General features: G+C 43.1%; 1 protein-coding gene across 5 annotated transcripts in view; it reads left to right on the top strand.

Moving 5' to 3' along the window:
- LOC146763185 (SMAD family member 4) overlaps positions 1 to 25,343 on the top strand; it is a 70,816-nt gene that overhangs the window by 29,852 nt on the left and 15,621 nt on the right. For 3 of the 5 annotated variants that reach the window (XM_085571073.1, XM_085571071.1, XM_085571074.1), the window contains 3 exons: positions 18,082 to 18,265; positions 19,200 to 19,368; positions 21,695 to 21,833. In XM_085571073.1, the coding sequence (XP_085427199.1) occupies positions 18,082 to 18,265; positions 19,200 to 19,368; positions 21,695 to 21,833 (492 nt within the window). Of the gene's footprint in view, positions 1 to 18,081; positions 18,266 to 19,199; positions 19,369 to 21,694; positions 21,834 to 23,035; positions 24,370 to 25,343 lie in introns of those variants that run through there. The other 2 variants (XM_085571075.1, XM_085571072.1) reach the window with 1 other exon arrangement.

Raw genomic sequence — 25,343 nt, 5'->3', positions numbered from 1 at the left:
TTTCACCCCAGGACCCATTCAAAGGCAGGGATGTCATCCGGCTTGCTGGGAGAATTGTTCTCATCCTAGCTGTATTATTTATGAACAATCATATTTATCTATCTTCCGCAACAATTCCCCCGTTTCGTTAAACCATTTGAAAGCTAAACACTGACCTAATTACTACTTTTTGCACACTCTGGGGTATATAGGATATTGCTACTGAAACTACACTTATTACTTTTAAAACAATCAAGCTTACTTTACAGAGTTCCTTCAGCCAAGGTGTGCAAAGCTCAAACCTTCAGATAAACTGTTGACCTAGATAACTGATTATAGTAGAGGTGGCATTTATTTCTTTACTGATCCAGCATTTTAACTTGTTTGACTGTTTTAATGTAATGGAAGAATTTAGCTGAGGTAGCATTATCAAAACCTTCTGGGGAAGGTTCTCTAATTAACCAGGTTGAAAGAGTCTATTAGGGCTTGTGTTAGCTAGACAGATGGTACCAGAGCCTGCAGACTTGGCTAAAGCAACCCAGGCATTTGTCTTTGGTTAACTTACAGGTGAAACTTTAATATGAAAACCAAAGCAAGGGAACAAAAGCAACAACAAGGGAACAAAAGCAACATGCACGTGCAAACAAATGTCCATCATTTTCTTGAGTTGTTTCTGGCAGGTCATTTCATCTCGGCTCTGCACAGTTTAGGTCTGAGTACCCGCTTCTTGGCTTGCATTTGTAGAAGCACTGCCAGGTGTGAGGGTGCCATTGGATTTTGGTGCATGGTAGGGCTTCACATTCTTCGCTGGGACCCACTTGAGTCCCTCACTTGTAGAAACACAAGCAAACCCTCTCCCCCATGTTACAAGGTTGTATGGCCCTTCTATTCGCCCTGAATCTAGGTTTTTTATTAAAACTGGGGGGTGCTCCTTTATTTTTGCTTTTTTGTTGTTTAGAAAAATGTCTGTAAATGGGGGGGTCAGGCTCGTTTGCAGAGCTATTTAAAAAATTGTATACGTATAGGGCTTTGCTCAACCTCTTTTGAGGTGTGGCCTGCTCTATTCCGTCTTTTTGTTGATTTAGAATGCATTTTAGGGTTTGGTGTGTTCTTTCTATCATTCCTTGGCTTGTAGGGGAGTGGGGGATGCCAAATGTATGGCGAATGCCCCAGTCATTCAGGAATGTGGCTAATTCCTGTGAGGTGTATGAAGGACCATTATCAGTTTTAATCTCTTGGGGGACGCCTAAATAGGAGAAAGCTTGTGAGAAATGCTGTCATACATGCTTGGCTGTTTCCCCTGTATGTACAGAGGCAAAAATTGCATTTGAAAATGTATCGATAGAGACATGGATGTTATTAAGTTTCCCAAAAGAGGGATACTTAGTGACATCTGTTTGCCATTTCTGTAAGCTCTCCAACCCTCACGGGTTGGTGGCTGCTGAAAGGGGGAGGGGTTGCACCTGTTGACAGTTTGGGCAAGCTTGTACAATATTTTGTGCTTGCTCTAGGGAGATGCAGAAGTCTCGTTTGATGGTCTGTGCATTTTGGTGAAAGAATGCATGGCTTAATTTGGCTTGTTCAATCGTGTTTGGCAAGGTGGTTGCAGCAAGCACTGAGGTGGAGTTTTCAATGCCTGCTGTACCTTCCTCATCAGACGCTGCTGATGCCAAAGCATCAGCTCGTGCATTTCCCTCTGCCATGAATCCTGGAAGACCAGAGTGGGCCCTGATATGAGAAACAAAATAGGGATTAGTTCTGTGTGATAAAATTTGGTACAGACAGGTGAGCCAAAGACACAACTTGTCGTTGTTCACATCCTTTAAAACAGATCCCTCAATTCTCATAATAACATTAGCAACGTATGCCGAGTCAGTGATCAGGTTGAAAGGTTCTGGGAAGAGCTGAAATGCTCTTACAACTGCTGCCAATTCAATTTGAGGAGAACCTTCAACTTTTTGAACATCTTGTTCCCAGGTTTTAGTATTTGTATTTTGCCATTGTCATGGTTTGACACTGGCACAATGCCAGTGCTCCCATGAAAATGTGATCCCTCCCTTGAATGCTGTGAAGTGGAATTTAGAACAGAGCGAAGCAGGCCCAAGCTTAATAACAGAAAAAAAAACTTTATTAAATTATTACTACAAAAGAAAAGAGAAAACTAAAGAAGGGGAAAAAAAATCACACAAAGATCTAAATGAAAACCTTGTAAAATATTCCTCCCCCCACCACCTAACTCTAATAAACTACAGTGAGACACAATCTGGACCCTAATCAGGTTTCCACCCTCCAAACAACCGATAATCAGTCTATCGAGGGAACAGAGTCTCTCCTGTGCCACAGACCCCCCAAGAAACACAGTTTCACATCTTGTGTTTCCATGTCACACATGGCACCGCCCGGAAAAAAAGTTTATCATAGTAACTCTTTTTTTTTCTATGCACAGTGCTCTCACTACAATGCATAAATAGTCACTGCTTTTAAGATTTTTCCTTTCAAGGATGCCCTGCCAAAAAGGGAAAAAACAACAGTTCAGTTTTTCATTGTTTGAGACCACAGTCCCCCCCCATTTTCCCCTGAGGCCAAAGGCTCAAAAACAGAAATCTTTTTCTCTTCTCTTTCCTTTCTAAAGCAAGGAGGTGCCACCACAAACCCCCTAACCTTTTTTCTGTTTATTCTACTTTTGTTTTTTTTTTTAGCTAAAACAAGTCTTTTAACTTACTAGCATCTTAAAACACAGTCCCTCTTAAAAAAAAAAATTTAGTTCAAGTTATAGCTAACATAAAAAAGTCCAACTAAAAGCCACTCCTTATCCCCCTCCCATCCAAAATTCTTCCTTCCAACATCCCATCCCAAAGTCCAAAGTGTCCCTCTTCCTCTCTTTCAAACTAAAAAAGAAAAAAAAAATTTACATCTCTTTCTCTCTCCCCCTCAAAAAAAAAAAACAAAGAGGAGAGGAGAAATAGAAACATCCCAAATTTCTTCCACCCTTCCATCTACAGAAGCCAGCCCAGTTCCAATCCTTCCACCACCCTTAAAGCCTACCTTTCAGGCCATAAGAACTTCCCCTCCCCCACCCAGCTTGTAGCTGGGCAGGGGAAATTTACACTACACACTAACCAGAACCCAAAAAAACAAGTTCCCCTGAAAATTCTACTTTCAACTCCTCTATGTTCTCAAAAGCGTATCTACTTTCAATTAGTCAATATCTAAATTAACCTCTTTCTTCCAAAAAAAATTATCTTTCCATATCAAACCACAACAGCCATGTAACTGAATTGTGCGTTCGCCCTGACCCATCAGTGAAGATAGTGACTGCGTTTAGAGGCTCTTCACTGATCATGGGCTTTTCCTTGTAACATAGTTTAGCTTTGATCATTTTGTGCGCTGGGTAATGAATTGAACAAGCGCCTGGGAAATCAAGCAAGGCATACAGCAGGTCCTCTGACTTTTGCATTGCCCAATCAAAATAGGTTTTTTTCACAGGCAAATAGATAATTGCAAACTCGCAGCCCACTATTGAAAGGAGCCTTGCTCTGCCTTTGATGATGATCTGTGACATCATTTCTAAAGGTGTGAGGATTGTCTTTGGTGACCTGTAGGAAATAAAAACCCATTCAATTATTAACAATGGATCTTTGAGAGAGGGATCCCACTGGAAGATGAGACCGCACAGTCTCAACTTTTCCCCGAGGATTGCAAGAAAGAAGGGTTGACCAGGAACATAACGATGTGCCTGCCCGTTCTGCAGAGCATCAGTAATGTGTTCCAAGGCCTTGTGAGCCTCCGGAGTGAGAGATCTGGGGGATCTGAGGTCGTTGTCCCCTTTTAACAAATCAAAAAGTGGAGCAAGTTCATCAGCAGTTATTCCTAGGACAGGTCTAACCCAATTAATTTCCCCTAAAATCTGCTGTAAGTCCTGCAGAGTGCAAACATCAGTTCGGATTTGTATCTTTTGGGGAGTAATCGATTGATCTGTCAGTTTCCAACCCAAATATTTCCAGGGGGCAGTTTCTTGTATTTTTGATTCAGAGATCACTAGTCCAGCCTTTTTTATTACAGCAAAGCATAACTACAAGTCTCTGTCATGTGTTTTTGCGTTAGTGCCGCAATGAGCAGATCATCCATGTAATGGAGGATAACGGAATGCGGGAATTTTTCACTGACTGGAGACAGCGTGCGGGCTACAACGTATTGGCAGATAGTAGGAGAATTTTTTAGACCTTGTGGGAGAACAAGCCAATTATATCTTTGGAGTGGTTCTTGTAAGTTTGTACTCAGGACAGAGAAGGTGAAACGAGGGGCATCATCTGGATGCAGTGGGATGTGGAAAAAACAGTCTTTCAGATCTATGATTATAAGAGGCCCATCTCTAGGGATCATGGACAGGTTGGGCAGGCCAGGCTGGAGAGGGGCCATGTTCTTGATCACCATGTTGATTTTTCTGAGATCATGTAACAATCGCCAAGTGTCAGAGGTCTTCTTATGGATTACGAACACAGGTGAATTCCAGGGGCTGTTAGTGGGCTTAATGTGTCCTTTTTTCAGTTGTTCAGTTATCAGGTTCTTAAGAGCACTCAGCTTGTTGTCTGGCAGGGGCCACTGGTCGACCCAGACAGGGGTGTCAGTCTTCCAGGTCAATTTTAGAGTGCTGAGTGCTTTAGTGGCCCCTACAAAAAACCCAGTTCAATTTTTGCTCCCCATGCAGAAAGCAAGTCCCTTCCCCATACTGTGATGGGTTTCTGCACTACGTAGGGATGGATCAATGCTTTCATCCTGTCAGACCCTTCTATACTGATCATCGATTCACTTTGCAAGCACGGAGTGACACCTCCGATGCCTGTGAGAGTTCCTGGGGGAGGTACCAACCTCCAATCAGTTGGCCAATAGTAAGAATAGACTACCGAAACATCTGCCCCCGTGTCAATCATCCCCTTGATGTTGACTCAGACCCCACCATTTGATTATTCACAAGTTAGCATTGGTCTTTGTTCACTTATGTGTTGAACCCATAGGACCTCAGGATTTTCAGAAGCAACCGGGAAACAGCGTGGTGGCATTCGGTCCATAGTTCCCATAGGCAGTGCTATGGCAATGGCTATAGGGGTTCTGGGTGGAATATGCAATGGGGGGTAGTAAGCTTTGGCTAGCACTAACAATTCTTCATTGCAGTTAACAGACATTATACAAGGCAGAACAAGTAATCCCAGGATGCTATTCCTTTCTTTACCGACAATTAAAAAGTCTTGCCTGAGTTGCGAGGGCCCGGTGATCCCTGTTGAGATATAGTCATAGCCATCATCCTTTAAGAAGGTTGTTTGCTTGGAGGTTTCCAGAGTGCACCAGGTCCCTGGGGATAATAGGCTTGGGTCATTAGCTGGGATTGTGCTGGTGATGAAGCGAAGGGCATTGGGGTCGGGGTATTCACAAATTTTACCTCTGGAGTCTGGGGGGCCATTATTTGTTTCGTGATGCGATGGCGCGGCACGTTCTCTGTGGAGTTTTTTGGATTGGGTCTCTTACCCGCATCCTGTCGAGATTGGCACTGCCAGGCTCGATGCTTTCCTCTCTTGCAGGTGGGGCAGAAATCTGGCGCTTGTGGGCTCTTGTTGATTTCTGGGCAAGTCTTCACCATGTGGCCAGGTTTTTTGCAGAAGTAGCAGGGTCCCGAAGGCACAGCAGCTTGCATAACAGCCATAGTGTTGTATTGCTGCTGGGAGTTTAGATGCAGGGCAGTCATAAACTCAGTAAGTCTCTGGTCCCGTGCTTCTGCCTGTTCTGCCAGAGTTTTAACCTGTGCAGTCTGCACATCTGCTTGTGCTGCAAGAGCCCTTTCAAATTTTTTTTCCAGAGTCTTTTCAAATTCACTTACTTGAACTACTGCCACGTCATGTGGACTCCCAACATAGTTACAGGCTTCAATCATGTCAGGCACTGTAGGTCTTTCTTTCCCTAAGGCCTTGATGACTCTTTTGCATTGTGCATTAGCATTATTCTCAAGGATGTCCTGTATCACCATTGGACAGGCTAAATCATCACCACATTGCCTTTCTGTAGCTTGGATCAGCCGGTCTACGAATGCGGTGAACGGCTCAGATGGCTCTTGGATAACTAGATTGTATGCTTTTTCAAAAGTTCCTGTGGGCTGAATTTGCAAAAAGGCTCTGCGAGCCATCGTCTTTATGTCATCAAGCACCACTCTAGGTAAATTTGCTTGATGTTCAATCTGATCATCAGGTGGGTCGCCCGTTAACTTAGACAAGGTGAGGGCACGAAGTTCTGCATCAGTACTCTGTCTATATGTGGTTAATAGTCCCGCAAGGATTCTCTTCCATTTGCGGTCCCACAGTATATATTGTGAGTCAGTAAGAAAGGTAGAGGCAAGCTGTTTGCAGTCATCAGGTGTGATCATGTGCCTTTCCAGGGAATGCTTTTTAACAGCTGTTTAAAATATGAAGAGGAGATACTGCCTTCATTGACAGCTTTTCGTAGTTCTTTCAAGTCCTGGGAAGGAATAGCTGTCCATGTCTTGGGATTGCTAGATGTCTGTTTGGGTGCAGGAGCTGCTGATAGCTGGGGTGGAGGGGCAGGAGGAGAGGTGTCTGTAAGCAAAGCCACCAGGGAGGAACCGACATGTGCGGAAGGACATATGGAGGATGGGGCTGCAGCTGTTAAATGTGGATACAGCGTAGGGGAGGACGCAGAGGCATATGCAGAGGATGCTGTGGGGTCATATTTTGCTGCTGCCGGCAGGCTGGCTGGAGGGTTGGAGGGGGTTTCCAAAAGCTGCGAGGGTGGTGGTGAGGAAGGAACTATTTGTGATGCGGTTGCAAGAAGATCCAGGCGGGTCCGCGCGGTGGGACCCGGCGACGAACCTGGAAGTGGTGGTACCGGCGGCCCTGGCAGCAGCAGCGGCGGCGGGGCCCCCCCTGCCAGCTCTGGGGGCCCCGGCGACACCGCCGGAGGGCACGGGGGCTCTGGCTGGGCGCAGACCGCGGTATGGGGCGTGTGGGAAGCGGGGGGCTGCATCAGAGGTGCCGCAGGGGCGGCGGGGTGCGTTGTTGAGTCCGCGCAGCAAGGCATCATGGCGGCCGCGTCTACCACGCTGCTGAAGAGGCCGGGGGACTCGAGGGTCGGGGCCACGCCACCAGGGGGCTGGGGCATATTCACGGGTGCGGAGGGTGGCAGGTTTGCGGTACGGGGCCCCGGGGCGTCCCCCCGTGGCCGGGGTTCAGGCTGGAGGGGCGGTGCGGGGCTTCCCGCCAATCGCCACCGTGGCGCCGGGACTGGGGGGTGGTCACGTGTTCCTGCGGTGCGGGTGGTGGCAAGCCGGCTGCGGCCAGCACCGGTTCAAGTGTTTGTAAAAACGTGGCAATGTTGCTTTGTAACAGGCCAGCGAAAGTAGCGACCGCCGCTGCCAGAGACGTCTCAGGGCAGGAGCAGGCACAGGCCCTGTGGCATGGGGGGGGGGCCGGGGCGGCCGCAGCTGCCGACACCGCAAGGGTCTGCGCCGAGCGGCACGGGGCGGGGGATGGGGGCAAGCGGCGCGGGGGGGGCCGCGGGGGCCACGGAGGGAGCCGCAGGTGCGGGGGGGGGGGGGAATGGGGGCGGGGGCAGCCGCGGCAGGGGCGGCTGGGGCGGGGGCGAGAAGGACCGCGACGGGGGCGGGAAGGGCCGGGGCGGAGTCATAAGAAACCGCGCGGGCCGGCCACGTGGTCGGGACCGGCTTCTGCGGGGCAAACAAGTCTGCCACGGCTCTAAAATCTGGGAGCAAATTACAAGCTTTGGGATATCGTCGTGAGGTGTCAATAAAAAGCCTATTTCCAACCGAGTCCCAAAATTCGCTGGTAAAAGCGGCTGACCTCTCAGCATGAGGGAAGTTAAGCAAGGTCCACTCCAGAAGGTTTTTTAACTCTTTCTTAGACAAGGTACTGTTTTAGCTACGTAAGAGATGGTTAAGTTGCTTATAGAGATCTCTATCAAGGGCAGAGTGGGATTGTCCCATTTTTTAGACCTGTGTAGCTCACCTCGATGTCGCAAAAGCAGAGTCCTCTGTTGAGTTCCGACGTACCTCCTGTTGGTGCTCAGGACTTCGCAGGGGTCCCCTCAGAGCTCTGGGTATCTCTCCGGGACGGCTTTTCCGTGCTTGGGACCTCCAGACTTCCCCCTCGGGGCTTCCAGTGCAGGCAGTGCTAGGCAGTGCTCTCTGCGCTCTCTGCACGTGGCAATGTTCCACAAAGCTCCTCCCAGAGCTCAGGGTTGCTGCAGCTCTGCAGTGTTTCCTGTGCTCGAGGCAGTTCCAAGAGCTCCGAAAGCTCGGTAGTAACGGGCTGCGGTGCTCGACGGTAGATTGCCTCGGCAAATCTTTAAAGAGCTCCGGCTTCTACGTTGCCTAGCAACGAAATGCCATGCTCACGACAGCGAAGAGGAGGCTACCACAGGTAATTTAGTTACCGTGCATGGAGAGGTGTCCCACAGGTAGATGTGTGGATTCCTTTTCCTGGTTGGGCGCCAGTTTGTAGAAAATATCAGGCTCCAGCACGGTGTAGATGAAAGGAGGCAGAGATCTCTGAAGTTTGCTCTTGAGGAAAGAGGTTTATTGGGGGTGCAGAAGGTTCTGCCTCGTGCTCCCAGACGCAGGACGTGGCCGGGCTTGAGAGGATGGGGGAGGGGAGAGACAAAAGGATATTCTAGGAGAGGGGAAGCTCCAAAAGGAGGGAGGAGGTTCCAAGAGACCACGTGGCCCCTCAAAGCCTCCTTATAAAGGGGCTTCAAGGCGGGTTGGAACAAGGCATGGCCAATGGGGTTACAGGCACTTGATGTTTTAGGGGAGGGATAGAGGTGCGGGGTGAACCATACATCTTTTGGGGGGTGAGATGGAACAATCCATTTCACCCCAGGACCCATTCAAAGGCAGGGATGTCATCTGGCTTGCTGGGAGAATTGTTCTCATCCTAGCTGTATTATTTATGAACAATCATATTTATCTATCTTCTGCAACAAGTTGCCTTTTGTTTTACTACTTGGGCCTTTTTCTTTGATACCCGGTACCCTTGGAGCCCCAGAAAGTTCAAGAGGCTTACCATCCAGACCACGCATGCTTCCCTCGTCCATGTGGCTATCAGGATGTCATCTACGTACTGTAGCAGCTTCTCTTCCTCTGGAGGGGCTTCCCAGGTCTCTAATTCCTTTGCAATTTACTCTTCAAACAGAGTGCGTGAGTTTTTATATCCTTGTGGGAGTCTTATCCACGTAAGTTGGGTTCTTTGCCCACTTTTAGGACTCTCCCATTCAAATGCAAAAATTTTCTGACTGACTTCATGGATAGGAAGGCAAAAGAAGGCATCTTTTAAATCTAAAACGGTAAACCAAGTTAGTTTGGGTGTTAAGCAAGTTAATAACGTGTAGGGATTGGTCACCACAGGATACAGGTCCTCAGTTAGCCTTTTCACAGCTCTCAGATCCTGTAGTAACCGGTATGACCCATCAGGTTTGCAGACCGGTAGGATAGGGGTATTAAAATCAGATTGACATTCTTTTAATAATCCTAGATGCAAAAAGTTCTCAATTACTGGGCTAATTCCTTCCCTATCCTCCCTCCTCAAGATATACTGTTTAACTCTGACTAGTTGCTTTCCGTCTTTTAGCCTGATCTGTATAGGGGAAGCGTTTTTCGCTCTCCCTGGTACATCAGAGGCCCACACCCCAGGGAATACCTGATCCATTACCTCTTTATCAATTTCAGTTTCCCTCGTGATTTCACTAGTGGTTAATATCAAACTCAATATTTCTACATACTTTTGAGCATTTACCTCCAGGGTCATTTCCCCATTTTTAAATGTAATAGTTGCCTGTAATTGTCCCAGCAAATCTCTGCCCAAAAGTGGCTCAGGGGAGTTGGGCATATATAGGAATTTGTGGATTCCCCACTGCTTTCCCAGTTTGTATTTTAGTGGCCTAAAGAAAAATGCCTTTTCAGTTTGGCCAGTGGCACCTGTAACTATAGCATGATCATCCCCTAAGGGCATCAAGGCTGTATTTAGAACTGAATACGTTGCCCCAGTATTGACTAGGAATTTTACTTCTTTCTCCATTTCCCCCAGCTTTACAGATTTACAGATACTTTTCCTCAGATTTACAACCAGAGGACCTGCTGGGGTAGTCTCCTCCAGTCCCCCCTAATCTTCCTGCACATGGGCAACTACCCCCCTCCTTTGATTCCCTTGACCATTTTGTTTCCATTCTGGACAGTCCCTCTTCCAATGGCCCTGTTTCTGACAGTTTGCACATTGATTTCTGCCCAACCGGGGGGGGCCTTGCCTGGATGGGCCCTGCCTGCTTCCATGTTTTCTTCTCTGCTCCTCCTGCACTATTGCTGCTAAGTTTTTCATCCCTCGTTTATATCCTTCTTCCCTGTTGCTAAAGACCCTCCAAGCCTCCCCCAGTAGAGTTTCTAAATTCTGGGCATTTTCTTCTCGGACCTTTTGGAGTTTGTGCCTAATATCCCCTGTGGACTGCCCCAAAAATAGATTAACTAGTTGTATCCTCACCTCAGATGCAGGGTCTAGTGGTGTATAGCACCGCATTGCGTTTCTCAGGCTGTCTAGGAACTCTCTGGGGGATTCTGAGGGTCCCTGTTTAATAGCATATAGAGCTGACCATTTTATAGTTTTAGGCATTGCTCTTTACACTCCCAATATAAACCAATACTGATATTTCTTTAGCCTTTGTCTTTCTTCTGGTTGGTTTGGGTTCCAGCCTGGATCCTGAAGTGGAAAATGTTCCCTTAGATCCACTTGTTGTTGTCTAAAGTGGTCTGCTACCAGGTCTCCTGCTGTTTTTAGAACCAACTGTTTTTCTGTTTCAGTGAATGCATCTAATAACAGTTGAATGTCACCCCAGTCTGGGTTGTGCTGCTTCATAATGTACCGTAGACGTTTAGCAGTGTTGACTGGGTCATTTTGGTAATCTCCTGCAACCCTTTCCCATGCTTCCAAATCAAGGGTGGAGAATGGCACCTTAACTAGTATCTTTTCTCCCCCTGATGTTACCGTCTCCCGTAAAGGGGCCTGCAGTATTTGTCCTCTGGTTCGGGATGCAATTGGGCTGCTTGGAGGGGTTGGAGCATGTGTCTTCTCCAAAGAAGGAGAAGGAATAGAATTAATGGGAGGAATATGTGGAACAGGTGGTACAGGTGGTATAGGTGATGTAGGTGGTGTAGGTGATGTAGGTGGTGCTGATGCCCCTCCTAAGTTCCCAGCCCTTCCCCTTTGCTCTCCCAAGTGAGGGCTAAATAGGTTGCCTAGATCTTGTTCTTGTTCCTCTAGTGCTGTGCGATAAACTTTACCTGTCCTGGTGCACCTCTGTCCTATGCTACAGGCCGAGCAGCACCGTTTAAGTTTCCTCATTTTGCCTCTGTTTTCTTTTTCAAGAGGCAGAATGAGGGGGTCAGAGGGGGCCCTGATGCCACAGTCCCTTTGCCAATCAGGGTTATTCCGGAGGGAGAAGAACATATCACAATAAGAAACCTCCTCCCATTTCCCTTCCCTTCGTAAAAATAGCATTAGCTATAACAAGGTATTATACTCTAATGTACCTGTAGGAGGCCATCTGGTCCCCTTCTCTAGGCGATATAATGGCCACCAATGGGAGCAATATTTGATTAAACTTTTTTTTATTTTCCACACCCCCTTTGCCTGCTATTTCTTTCCAGTGAGCTAAGATACACCCTAATGGGCTGGCCTTGGGTACTTCTTTACTTTGTTCTGCTCCCATTATGTCTTTTAGAGCAAACTTAACTTATTCAGTTCAAATGTGTATAAAAAAAATCGGTTTTTTTGTTGTTATAATAATAATTTCAAATTAAAATATTCATAATAAACCATTAACATAAATTTACAGACTCCTAAGGGTTCAATCCAAACCACTGGGGACGAAAGAACAGGAAAAGGAGAGAAAAAAAAAATTCCTTAGTTCTTCTTTTTAAAACATGTCCCAGGTTTCAGGGACTAGGTGGCTTTTTTTTTTTTTTTTTTTTTTTTCAGTCCAAATTAGCAAGAACTCAGCAGCAAATGCTTTTGACTCTGAAGGGAAGTATTACCGCACAGCAAACACTTAACTCCTGTTGGGCTCGTTGATTACTTTTAGCTGATTCTTGACCCTTACTAAACAGCGATGCTTGTAAGCAGTGCTTTTAAGCCCTAAGTTGTATCACGTCCCTACTAACTGCGCTATTAGCTAGCGGCGTTCAAAGCAACTCCACAAACCGCATCTTGTGCCCGCGCGCCTGACGCGCTATCAGCCAAGCTGCGCTTAGAGCACTTTTGCAAGCCTGTGCCACTCTCCCGCTCACCAGAGACAGCCCGCGCCGCGCATGCGCATTGCTTGCACTATCAAGCAAATGTGCCCGTCTGCTCTATCAGACAGTGCCGGCTGAGAGCTGCCTCGCACTCGCGTGTTCCAGCAATGTTGCAACGCCGTGCCACGTTTAGGTATCCTAGCAATGCCACGCCGCACTTTCCCAGCACCGCCGCGCTGCGTTTAGGTATCCTAGCAACGCCACACTGCGCTTTCCAGCACCGTCGCGCCGCGTTCTACTGTTTTACTCACACAGGCACACACGTATACAAGCACGCATGTCCGGATGTAACAAACACACCACACTTAAACTGGGATTTCTTCCTTCCCCCCAAGCCACGCTATCGGCTGCAGGGTGGAACCTCTCTGCCGCCGATCTTACTCTCGGTGGTGGTCTGCTTGCAAGCCTCTTGGCAAACCTGCGCGCAAAAATGTCTTAATGCGACTTATCAGTGCCAATCCTTAGGAAAATAAAATAATACATACCGCTTTTGATCCGCTTGTTGACGGGCTGTGGTCTGCTCCCCGCAGTGTACAGCCGAGGCGCAGAGTCCCTCCGGGAAAAGCCCCGCGGCGCCTGAGGGTGTCTGCCCTCAACCGGACCCGCGGGTGAGCAGAGACGTCCCTTCGTGGTCGCGAACTGAAGCGATACACGGAATAAATAAATAGACTCTATAACTCGATGTAGTTATGAAGTGGATATGTACGTCAGAGTCCGGCACAAGCGAGATAGCTCTCCAAAAACTTGTGCCCCGAGCCACAGTCTGTCCCACATCTTTATTCACAAAGGTGTTCCATATGCAATACATTACATAACTTTTCTATGCATATTCAACCCCTAGCCCTGCCTGTCCTCGCCTCTCATGCTAAATAGGTCTACACCCTTCTGGGCATGTGTGGTTTGCTGTGGTGGTCCCGCGGGGGTCTCTGGTGGTCTTCTGAGGCTGAAAATTGTAGTCTTCCTCTGGATTGAACTTTTGAACTTTCCTCCTCTGCACATGCGCTTTTGGTCCTTTGGTGTCTTATCTAAGTATGTCTGTTAGCCTTGATATGATTGGAGACAGAGGGGTCTCTTTATCTGGGTTCTTTGCATTCCCGGAAACAGAGGGGCCTCCTTGTCCGGGTTCTTTACATTCAGGGAAACAGATGGGCCTTTATCTGTGTTCTTTGCATTCCCTGGTCTTCTCTGGTATTGTCTTTTATGCAAGAAGCTTCAAAGAATTACATTTCCCTATGCCCTTTGTACCATGGCAGAGGTTTCTTAAAATTCAACACATGATTCTACAAGCTAAAAGTTAAATTTGTTTTGTTAGCTCAAGTGAACTCCGAAAATCTCTATTTCACCAAGGACCAAAAGAAAGGACAGTTCAGTTTTCATTTTGGGACCACAGTCCCCTCCATTTCCCTCCTCCCCTGGGGCTGAGGGTGCAAACGGAGATCTTCTTCCTGAAGACAGAGGGCATCAGCCCACCCTCCTCAGCTTTTCTCTGTTCACTCCATTCCTGTGCTGGTAGTTGCTGAAGCAGGTCTCTTGGCTCGCCATTGCATCCCCCTAAAAATGCAGTCTCTATTTTAGGAGAAATTGGTTCAGTCCACGGCTAACAAGAAAAGTCCAGCCAAAAGCCACTCCATCATCATCATCATCCCCCCACCTAGGATTCTTTTCCTAACATCTCAGGTCCCAGACTGTCTCTCTTCTCTTTCAAATCGAGGAGGAGTAATATTTCACAAAACTTTCATTTCCCGGGAAAGGGTTAAAAGTCTTGGACTCCCTGGAGGGCTGAAATCTGGGCCCAGACTCCAACTCCCCTTCTCCTTCTCCTCTGCTGGTAAATTTCCAGGTGCCTTCAGGCTCTCTGTCTCTTTCTCTCTGGTGGTGGGGGGAGGGAACAAAGACATCTCAGATTTCCTCCACCCTTCGGTCTGCAGGAGCTGGCCTGGTTCCAGTCCCTTCACACCCTGGCCTGCCTCTTCCAAGCCGCGTGGCTTCCCCTCCCCCACCCATCCCATGGCTGGGCAGGTGAGAGTCTGCACTCTCAGATGACCAGAACCAAAGAGACAGTTCTCCTGAGAGTTCTTGCTTTTAAACCCCCTGTGTTCTCAGTGGTGTGTCCATGCCTTCAGTGGTCACTCCAGGTGCCAATATCCAAACCTGACCACTGGTTGGTTTGACCCCAACTTCCTGAGAAAATTCACTTCCGTGTCAAACCATGACATCCTCATAGGACTTGTGCTCCAGACCCTTCACCAGCTCTGTTGCTCTTCTCTGGACACACTTCAGCACCTCAATGTCTTTCTTGCAGTCAGGGGCCCAGAACTGGACACAGGATTTGAGGTGTGTCCTCACCAGTGCTGAATACAGAGGGGACAATCACCTCCCTGGTCTTGCTGCCCAAACTATTCCTGATACTGGCCAGGATACCATTGGCCTTCTTGGCCACGTGGGCACATTGCTGGCTCATGTTCAGCTAGCTGTCAACCATCACCCCAAGGTCCTTTTCTGTCAGACAGCTTTCCAACCACTCCACTCTTCTTCGAGTCTGTAGTACTGCATGGGGTTGTTGTAACTGAAGTGCAGGACCCACCCGGCACTTGGCCGTATTGAACCACATACCGTTTGCTTTGGCCCATTGATTCAGTCTATCCAGATCCCTCTGCAGAGCCTTCCTGCCCTCCAGCAGATCAACACTCCCACCTAACTTAGTGTTGTTTGTGAACTTACTGAGGGTGCACTCGATCCCTCTTCCAGATCATCAGTAAAGATATTAAACAGGGCTGGCCCCAATACTGAGCCCTGGGGAACCCCACTAGTCACTGTCTGCCAAGTGAATGTGGCACCATTTACCACCATGCTTAGGGCCTAGCCATCCAGCCAGTTTTTAACCCAGCAAGGAGTGTACCTGTCCAAGCCATGGGCTGCCAGCTTTTCCAGGAATATGCTATGGGAGACAGTATCAAAGGCTTTGCTGAAGTCCAGGTAGACATATGTTATAGTTTGATGTTGGTGTAATGTTAGTGTTTTTATGAAAATACACTTTTTAAAATTAGTATTGTGAGATGTGATTAGGGATAGAGTAGAGCAGGTTTGAGTTTAGAAATAAAGGAAAAAAATATTAATTTATAGCTATAATAAAAGATATAAACTGAATTTAGAACAAAATTTTTTTTAAATATTTTTTCTTTTTATTTAATTTTTAATAAAATATAGTGAGATAAAATTTGAACTTTTAATTAAGTTACTACTTTTTAGATTATTAATATTTAGTTTATTAGGGGAGAGAGGATTTTTTTGTATTATAGACTTTTAGGAAACACAATTGTAATTTTTTGTGTTTTTATGCTTTATGTTATATATGGTAACTGAAGAATATTTGTTATTGTGATTCTTTTTTTTTATGTTATAGTGTTTTAATGCTGTGTATGGACTGAAACTGTTTATAGGGTTCTTTTTTAAGGATGTTTTGTTAAGGATTAAAGAATAACAGTTTTTTATTTTGCCATAACAGTTTTTCTTATTTTCTCCTCCCCTGAGGCTGAGGGTCTTGAGAATAGAGATTTTCTTATTTGAAAACAGAGGGCACTATTACATTTTTTTAATCTTTTTTTGTTTACTTTACTTTTATTACTTTTTTGGTGTTACTGCAGCAGGTCACTTTTTTGGCTCTAGCTATTGCATCTTCTTAAAAATGTAGTCTTTGTTGCAGGAGAAATTGGTTTAGTTTATGGTTATATAAGAAAAGTTTAGCTAAAAATCACTAATTTATTTTTATTTGGGATTCTTTATATTTTGACATTTTGGGCTCTAGGTTGTCTTTTTTTTCTTTCAGATGAAGGAGGATTAATGTTTTACAAAGTTTTTATTGTTTAAGAAGGGGTTAAAAGTCTCGGACTTCTAGGACAGCTGAAATTTTGGCTTGCTCAGAACTCTCATGGCCGGGCACATTCCACCCCCCCTCCCTTCTTCTCTGCCGGGGTACTCCTGGCACATGATATTAAATTTTCAGGTGGCTCTGCCTCTCTCGCTCTTTCTCTTCCTCTGGGGGGGGGGGGGGGAGGGGGCGAGCAAAGGCATCTCAGTTTCTCTCTACTCTTCTGTCTGCAGGGGCCGACCCAGTTCTAGTCTTTTCACACCCTGGGCCTACCTTTCTTAGGCTGCATGGCTACCCCTCCTCCACCCAGCCTGCAGCTGGGCAGGGGAGGTCTACATTCTTCTGCTGACTGGAACTAAAGAGAGAGTTCTCTTGGGAGTTTTCTGCTTTTAACCCCCTGTGTTCTCAGAGGCGTGTGTGTCTAATGCCTTCAGTAGTCACTTTAAACATCGGTATATAAATCTAACTACTAATTTGTTTAACCCCAATTTCCTGAAAAAGCTCACTTCCTTATCAAACCAAAACAACATAGTAGATCCTTCCAACTACCATCTTTCTTTCATAGCCAATTTTTTAAATAGTAGGAGTTAAAAGGCACCACTTGGCTATTAAAACATGCCATTTTGTTCTGCTCCCTTGCTTAATACTTCCTTGTTTTAGCCTGTACCCGACTGTGTGCAGACAAGGTCACTATGTGATCTTTGCTTTTTCTTTGGTTGCTCTGCTTTGCAAATCTGGTTTGCTTTGCAGGGAGGATAGAGAAAACTGACTTCAATTAGGATAGGAAGTAATTACTGCTATCTTAAGCCAGATCTGTTTCAAAGTTAGTTTCTGCTAGCCTAGCCATGAATAGGCATATATGTATTACTTATTTATGCTATAGTCATAAAGTGCAAGAATCCAGATGGCTTACAAAATCTTACTGTACAAAGATTTGTAAGATCTACAAAAAACCCTAGCATTGTGTTGTGTCCTACCCCTACACGGAAAGGAGCACCCAAGGTTTGTAGATGCCTGTGGTCAGAAAAGAATGGCAAAAGCCAAAAGGATACAAAAAACCCTCACAAAATTTTATTAGTAAACTATGTACTCTGCATGGAAATTGGTATATATTTTTCCCCTTAATAATGATGATGATGCTAATAATAATAATATAATAAAAATAGAGGGGAAAAATAGAAAAATGAAAGGGAGATCAGAAAGAGAGGAAAGGGGATCATCAGTCCTGGGTCCAGCATCAATACAGATGACAGGGAGTCCTGGGGATGCCACCTAGGCTCTGTGGGGGTACCTTCTTATAGGTAGTTTTTCCCTGCCCTGGGATTAAGTTCCTCCCTCTTCATGTGAGTTAGCATGTGCACTCTGTTCTTCTGGATCTTTCTGGAAATGGGTCGGGGGGATTTGAAGTTCCTTTGGTGGTCTCAATTCCCCTCTATTGGTCTTGCCTGCTCCTTGATCCCACTTCTGAGCTTCCACTGTATGTTGTGTTGTCACCATGGACCTGAACAGGAAAATTTGCTCCAGAAAGGTGCTGCTGTACCTTCATAAGGCCCCCCTTTCCAAGGCACATCATGTTCTAACTTGCCTGCTTGAATGGTCATTGTTGTTTGAGGCATAGCAGTGCATTAACTCCTTACTGCCCAGGCTTCTACACATTGATATGTGCTTTAATAAAAAAGACAAGCACATGTTCACTGTAGTATGTAGTAATTTTCTGTGCTAGTAGATGTGTCTTTGTCTATCTGAACTTCCTTATATGAATGTGCACTCTTAGTCTGAATGACAAATGCAGTTGCAGAAGGCTTGATTGATTGTCTTAATGGGTTTGTTGTGATTTTTCGTGCCTTTCAGTCAGTTAATTGTATATATTCTTTAGCTCCAGAATATTGGTGCTCAATCGCATATTTTGAAATGGATGTGCAAGTCGGGGAAACATTTAAGGTCCCTTCAAGCTGTCCAATTGTTACTGTTGATGGATATGTGGATCCTTCTGGAGGAGACCGTTTTTGCCTGGGCCAGCTTTCCAACGTGCATAGAACAGAAGCCATTGAGAGGGCAAGGTATTCTGCAGATCCCAAAATCTCCAGATGTCTGTGGTATTTGAAAATATTTTGGTTTGCCTTCAGTGTGTGCCTCTCTTTTGAAATCACAAGTATGGTATGCTTCTTTGAACTGAATTAACTATACCAGAGTAAATTTTTTTAGGCTGCTCCTGTAACACATTCAAAATGTGAACTGTGTGACAAAGCCCTTCAGAGCTTTGCAGTAATAGCGTGTTGCTTTTCATTGCTTTCAAAGGCTGTGCCTTCAAGGATAAAATTGGCAACTCGTGCCATTATATATGCAAACTGAATATTAGTTCTTCACACTAGAGAGTGATGTGAGAATAACTGCAATATATAGATTTGTCAAAGGAAGGTTGATAGAGAGCTAGTTGGATTTTCATTCATTCTCACCATGCACATGCTATGCTTTGATGTGGAACTGAAGCAATCTTTCAAATTTTTTTCCACTCCTTTGAAACTAAAAGGAAGAAAATTATTCCATGTCTTCAGAAATGTTGCATTGTAACAATCAAAATGCTAGATTACTATAATGTGATCCAAACAAACATACAGTTCTGTATTAAAATGTGGTTTTGTATATGTACTTGATTGACTTTCTATTCTAGAATACTTGTGGGATTTTGCACTTCTGAACAGAACTGAGTGTGTTTATTATCCCAACTCTGTACTATTAATGACTGAGGTAGTTGCAACTCAAATATTATGCTTCTGCATTCTGTGTTTCCCATAGATCTTTACATGGTATTAGAGATTTTATTTTAAGTTTACAGATTTTGCATAACAAATGCTAACTTACACCTAAGATAATAACTACAATTTCAAGTCCTTGTATGAGCAGAGTGCTGGAGAACTGTTTATGGTTTATTTAGGAAAGGTCTTATTTATAGTATGTATACACAGATGCATTGGATCTGTTTTTCTTTTTAAGGTTGCACATAGGTAAAGGGGTGCAGTTGGAGTGCAAAGGAGAAGGTGATGTGTGGGTTAGATGCCTCAGTGACCATGCAGTCTTCGTTCAGAGTTACTACCTGGATAGAGAAGCAGGGCGTGCACCAGGGGATGCAGTTCACAAGATTTACCCAAGTGCATATATAAAGGTTGGTTTGATGTTCCTAGATACACCAGCTACAAACAAAGTAAAAAAAATACAATAAACTATTAAAAAACACCTTAAAAACATTGGGTGGGGGATCTTTCAAAAATTAAGAACAACACCTAACAAAAACCACCTGGTTAATTAACATCCAAAACTCTACCAATCGAGTGGGCCCTACGCAATCTAAACCTTTACATATAGTAAATAAAAACAAAGTCCCAGTAATACATATCAAAAGTTTGTTGAAAAAACAATATAAATAAATTCTACCTCAAATACAAACAAACCCATTCATAAAGTTATCTTTACTCAAAAACCAAATTACACATAGTAAATAATACAAAGATAAAAACCCACATATATACCTCAAAAAAAATCTAATTAAGTAAAAACTATGTATAAATATCACTATTTGCTAAACACTACTACCATTATCTGTGTATAGCTATATATTAAATATAGAATGTATATGTTTGTAAAATTAGAATATATATATTAGTTTTAGTAGTAAGCTAACAATATAGAGATAAAAAGTAAAATGTCCTAAGTTAACTATATAATACTTTTATCCCAAATCATCTATTCTGTTTATACTAAATAATAAGCTTTACACCTTTAAGACTTATTTCAAAAATAAAGAAAAAAATCCACAAAGTTTATTTTCAAAAACTACACTCACTCCTCCACATTCCTACTCCTAAACTGTGTTGTCTACAGGCAAACAGACAACAAAACAGAGCTCTCCTTTACTTTTTAATTAATTTTAGCTAGCTGAAACAAAGAAGTTCCCTGGAGTGTAGCTTTTCATTTTCTTTACACCTACTCAAACCTGCTCTACACTAAACACCCAGAAAAGCACCAACAGCTCACACCTGTAGCCCAGCGGGCCGGGCCTGGCCCACAACATTTCCAGTACCAGAAAAATGAATAAAAAACTGAATAAACCAAGCTGCAGCCCAAGAAAAAAAAAAATTCTAAGTTTGTCTCTCTTTTAAAGCAACAAGAAGTTTTATTATTTAATATTGTTTAAATTTTCTTATTTAATAAACAGGTTTTTTCCACTTTTCTCTAAAAAAGTGTTTTTTTCTCAAACCTGTTAGACGGAGGGGCCAATTAAATCTACCTTCTAAAAGAACCCCTTTAAGAGTTCTCTCCCAAATTTACCCTGAACCAAAACAAATACATAGATGAAAATTGTAGGGGAAATAGCATGTATTTGAGTCTTGTAAATGCTAGAGAAGCTATGAGACACTGAAATAAATATAACTTGGCTTTGAAAAACCCTAAAAATGTTCATTTGACAAGTCACTTAAGATGACTTTTAAAAGTGACTAAACTGCAAGTGTCATCTAGATACTATGAAAGTAAATAATTTTGTATTTGGTCACAAGCAATCTCGATAGCCATTTTTTGTATTTTAAGCCTTACAGGTTTAAATTATTTGTTACTAAAATTTTTGCATAGGTTATCTGTTTCTTTACTTTCTCTTTCCAAAACAAGAAAAGTTGGGAAGTTAGGTATAAATGCAGTAGAAGTGTATGTTAAAGTGCATGTTACTGTTATGAACATGAAGTGATCCGGAGGTCACAGAACATTGCATGGAAACAAATTATTTTGAGGATGTTCTTACTTAGATGTGCCTCTGACATACTTGAAACTTTATTAAGGACAAGTCACACTTGTAAGAATACATTTTTTAATTAAACTGCTTGAAGTTTACATTGATTTTTTTACAAGCTTTCTAGTATGAGAACAGAGTTCCTGTGTATATGTATTAGTGCTAAACCTGATCACAAAGATATAAAATACCACCAGCCTGAAACCTAGCTGCTGAAACTTCACACCTGTCAATTATTGGTATTTCTTTTAAATAGACTAACACATTTCAGTAAAATGATGAAGAATAAAGTCCGACAAAGTTAAGATGGACTTGTTGACACCCATTTTTATTTATATGCCTATTATCTGTAAATACTGGGATTTAAAAGTTAGGATTGTATCAGTCTGTAGTAGCCTTCATGCTTTGATCTTGCAGTCAGTCCCACACATGATACTTCTGTAGCCTGTTCAGTTCAGCCAAGTTCTGGTAGTGCCAGTGGAAATAATGTCATATAAGAAGAGTCTCTAAGAATCAGCTTTAATGGATTATTTATGTTAGAAATTAGATGAGTCAGGCAAGGTTTGCCTTTACCCAAGTGTTTGGAGACATTGTACAAGTTGCTTTGGGAGAGTAGAGAGGTCCAGATTATTGGGGCTGGGAGTTGAGAAATTATTTTCTTTATTGCTTTTGGTAAGTCTAATAGTTTGATATTTTTATTTTTTTAAAGGTGTTTGATTTACGCCAGTGTCATCGTCAGATGCAACAGCAGGCTGCCACGGCCCAAGCTGCTGCTGCTGCTCAAGCTGCAGCAGTAGCAGGAAACATCCCTGGACCAGGATCAGTAGGTGGAATAGCCCCAGCCATTAGTAAGTGCATTAACTTCTTGGTTTCCTTTTTTCCTTACCTGAAAACAAATAACACAGCTTTCCCTCATAACAGCACCCACCCACTGCCCCTGCAACAGTACAGACAGACTTGGAATGAAATAGCAGGATTGGGGTAAGGTAGGGCTGGGATGGCATTTTGGTAAGTCTGTATTCATTCACTTTGTACTCGTTCCACACACCATTTTTCACTCTGTAGTCTTCAGGAAATGTTAGATACAGAAGTGGCTGCTTATTGTACTGCAAGAAGTGTTGCAGTATGACAGAAAGCATGTTATATACAAGGTCAAATAGCATAACTCTATTACTTTAAAGAGAGATACTTTTGGCTGCTTGGATCCAAGCTCATAAAAGTATTACTCAAAAAAATAGGAATTACTTGGCAACAAAGTCCTTGACTATGTTTAGGAAGACTTAAGATCCCTGAGAAGAGGAAGAAGAGAGTGTGAGGGTGGGGGTTTTTGTGGTTGGGTTGTTTTTGGTTTTTTGTTTTGTTTTTTTTTTTTAAGTTATTCTGGGCTAGAGTTTTCTTAGTTACTAAATTCTAGATTCTTGAAATTGTACCTAAGTACTTTTAAAAGTTTAAGTACTTAGATGTCTCAGGCTGCTTTATGTGCCATAGTGTTTTCTGTATTGCTTGTATTGCCACATGGTTCTTTCCAGCTATCTTACAAATTGCTGAAGGCATCTTAAGGAAATGTATTTAACTTTTGTCTTAGCCATACTTGGCGATTTGAAGTTTGCCAGCAGTATTCATGTTTTTATTACATGTAAGTAGTGTTGTTTGTTAATCCAGCTTCCTGGAGGTGGTCAGTCTGATTTCCTATGCTGAAAATGCAGCATTTGGCAAACATCAAGAATAAGTGTATTTTTACTTCTACATAAGGGTTACGTGTATTGCATCGTGTAAGACATTGGGTGTCATCCTATCTGCTTTATTATAGAATTTTATATTTCAGCACCCTTCCAAGATTGCAGAATGATGAAAAAAAATTTAATTATTTAATTATAAGAAACGCAAATTAATTGCTGCATTCATTATAACAGAGATCTAGAAATATGAACTAGCCTTGGCTGTGGTGAGAGGGATTTGTATGTGAAGCAAAAGCCAAGCAAACAGAAATGGCTAAACAAACACATGATAAAAGAACATGTCTGAACACTTACTTGAAACTTCTGTTTAGGTTTGTCAGCTGCTGCTGGAATTGGTGTAGATGACCTTCGACGCTTATGCATACTCAGGATGAGTTTTGTAAAAGGTTGGGGACCTGATTACCCAAGGCAGAGCATCAAAGAGACACCATGCTGGATTGAAATTCACTTACACCGTGCCCTCCAGCTTCTAGATGAAGTACTTCATACCATGCCTATTGCAGACCCACAGCCTTTAGACTGAGATCCCTCTGCTGCACTGCTACAGACCATTATATTGTGAGGGTGATGGATTGTAAAATACAGTACTGTTTATAACCTGAAGACATAATTTACTTTTGTTCTACTTAATCTTCTAAACCCAGGTTTTAAAAATGTGTTTGCCATCTTGCTCTAAGCAGAAAGAAATTAAGCATTTGGATTTCAGTTATTTTCAGAACTTGTCATAATACAGGACTTAAGGTGAAAGGTAAATGCCTTATAGAGACTTCATAGTATTGGGTTTGTTCCCTTTGAAACTTTCCTTCTCTATTATGGCGTCTTGGTGATAAGTCTCACAGGAGCTGTTTGTATGCAGAATATATATTATATCTATATTTCTATCTGAAAATTCCTTCTACTAGTTACAAACATTTACCTTGTAGCAACTTTAAAGTTCCAGCTGATTTGTGATGTTCTTTTTAGGGAACAATAGTTAACAGAAGACTTCTCTATTTTTTTGACAATCATGTTATGATTTTTCCAGATTAAAACAGAGGCTGCCAAAAAGTGAGGAGATGAGACATATGTTGTTGGCACTGATTAAAAATAGCAAGGAAAAAAAAGTGACTCTTCCTTCACTAGTTTTTTAAAAAATATATATTAGATTTTTATTTATATAGACAGGTCAGTTTTAAAACACTAAAGAAAATGGATGCTTTCAGTGCTAACACTCAAATAACATGAAAGACCTAGTCTGCAAAGTTGCCACTGAAATTGCATAACAAGCACCTAATGGAAGGATCATATTTTCATAATTACTACTGACTTCTATGATTTTACTCAACTAAAATTTGGCAGTTATTTAAAGAAGTTGGATGACTCTTTTTACTTGCATATACCATTAAATCATGTATAATATTGCATCAATATATAGGATTCAGTTTTTGTATCTGTTCACCATTTCCACTCAGGGCAAGATGGCAAACTTGTTTTTATAGTTCTTGGTTATTTTAAGCCCTATGCCACCAATGACCGTATCAATTGGCAATGACTTTGTATAGAGAATTTATAGTAAAAAACCTGCAAATGTATTGTCTGTATGACAGATACAATGTGTATGCTTTCTCTCTAGCTAATAGTATAAATAAAATTATGAAAAGCCTGATTTTTATAAATTTAGTTTTCTTATATAATGTTATTCTGCATCTTGAAACCATTGATCTTGAGCGATGGATTCCTTTCCTTTGCAAAACCTGCAGCAGCCAATAGTGGTAGGAATTTTTGTTGGTTTAAATGATCCAGGAACAAGTCAAATTTTTCTTACTTCCACTGCTTCTCAATAAAAGCATGTCCTGAGGATATATCTTTTTGATTGTTTGATGGGGTATGGAGGGAGAGTAGGAATTCCTTCTTTTTTAGCATGTGTGTAGGGAGTTGGAGCTCAATTAAACAGGCTTAAAAGGACATACACTGAAGTCCTTCAAGTGCTGCAGGATCGGTCTGCCTGCTGTGCTGAGCTGACCCGGCAGCACAGCTGGAGTGGTTAACAGAAGTAGAAGTCTTGGAAGAGATTATTCAAAAGCTTTTGGACAAGTTTCTTGCATAGTTTCAGGAATCTGTAGAGGGCTGTGACACAGTGTTTAGTTATTGCTTCTCCTATATGCTGGAATTCTTATGAAGTCAGCAGTCATTGTTTCTCTTAGGTGTGGAAGTACAGAAGACAGGTGATCTGGGAGTAATGGCCAGAAATGGATCAATTTTCTCTGTATTTTCACTAACAATGCTGTGATCACTTTTTCTTTTCACTTATGTGACAACTTCTTGATGTATGGGAAAATAGTGTTTGTTTTCCTCATGGCCTTTAGTTTAAAACCTTTTTCATTTTTCTTTCTCTTCCAAGTGATCTATTTTGTCTGCAAAGCAAGCTGCTTTACAGTCTTGAGGAACACTCTCAGTAGAGGATTCAGACCACATCCTCAGAGAAGCTTATTAACCAGCAGCTTGGTTACGCATCATCCACAACAGAAACCTTGATTTGGGGGAAGAAATTAAAAGCCTGACTACATGTTTTTCTTGCCAGCCTTTCTATTAGATTATCTGCCCTGCACTTACTGCTTGGTTGAAGGTGCCTCAGTGTTT

Source organism: Lonchura striata, chromosome W (genome assembly GCF_050655825.1).
Source record: "Lonchura striata isolate lonStrDom1 chromosome W, ASM5065582v1, whole genome shotgun sequence".
Taxonomy (NCBI): domain Eukaryota; kingdom Metazoa; phylum Chordata; class Aves; order Passeriformes; family Estrildidae; genus Lonchura; species Lonchura striata.
Note: the sequence above shows the minus strand (reverse complement) of the source record. Positions and strands in the feature narration are given on the sequence as shown.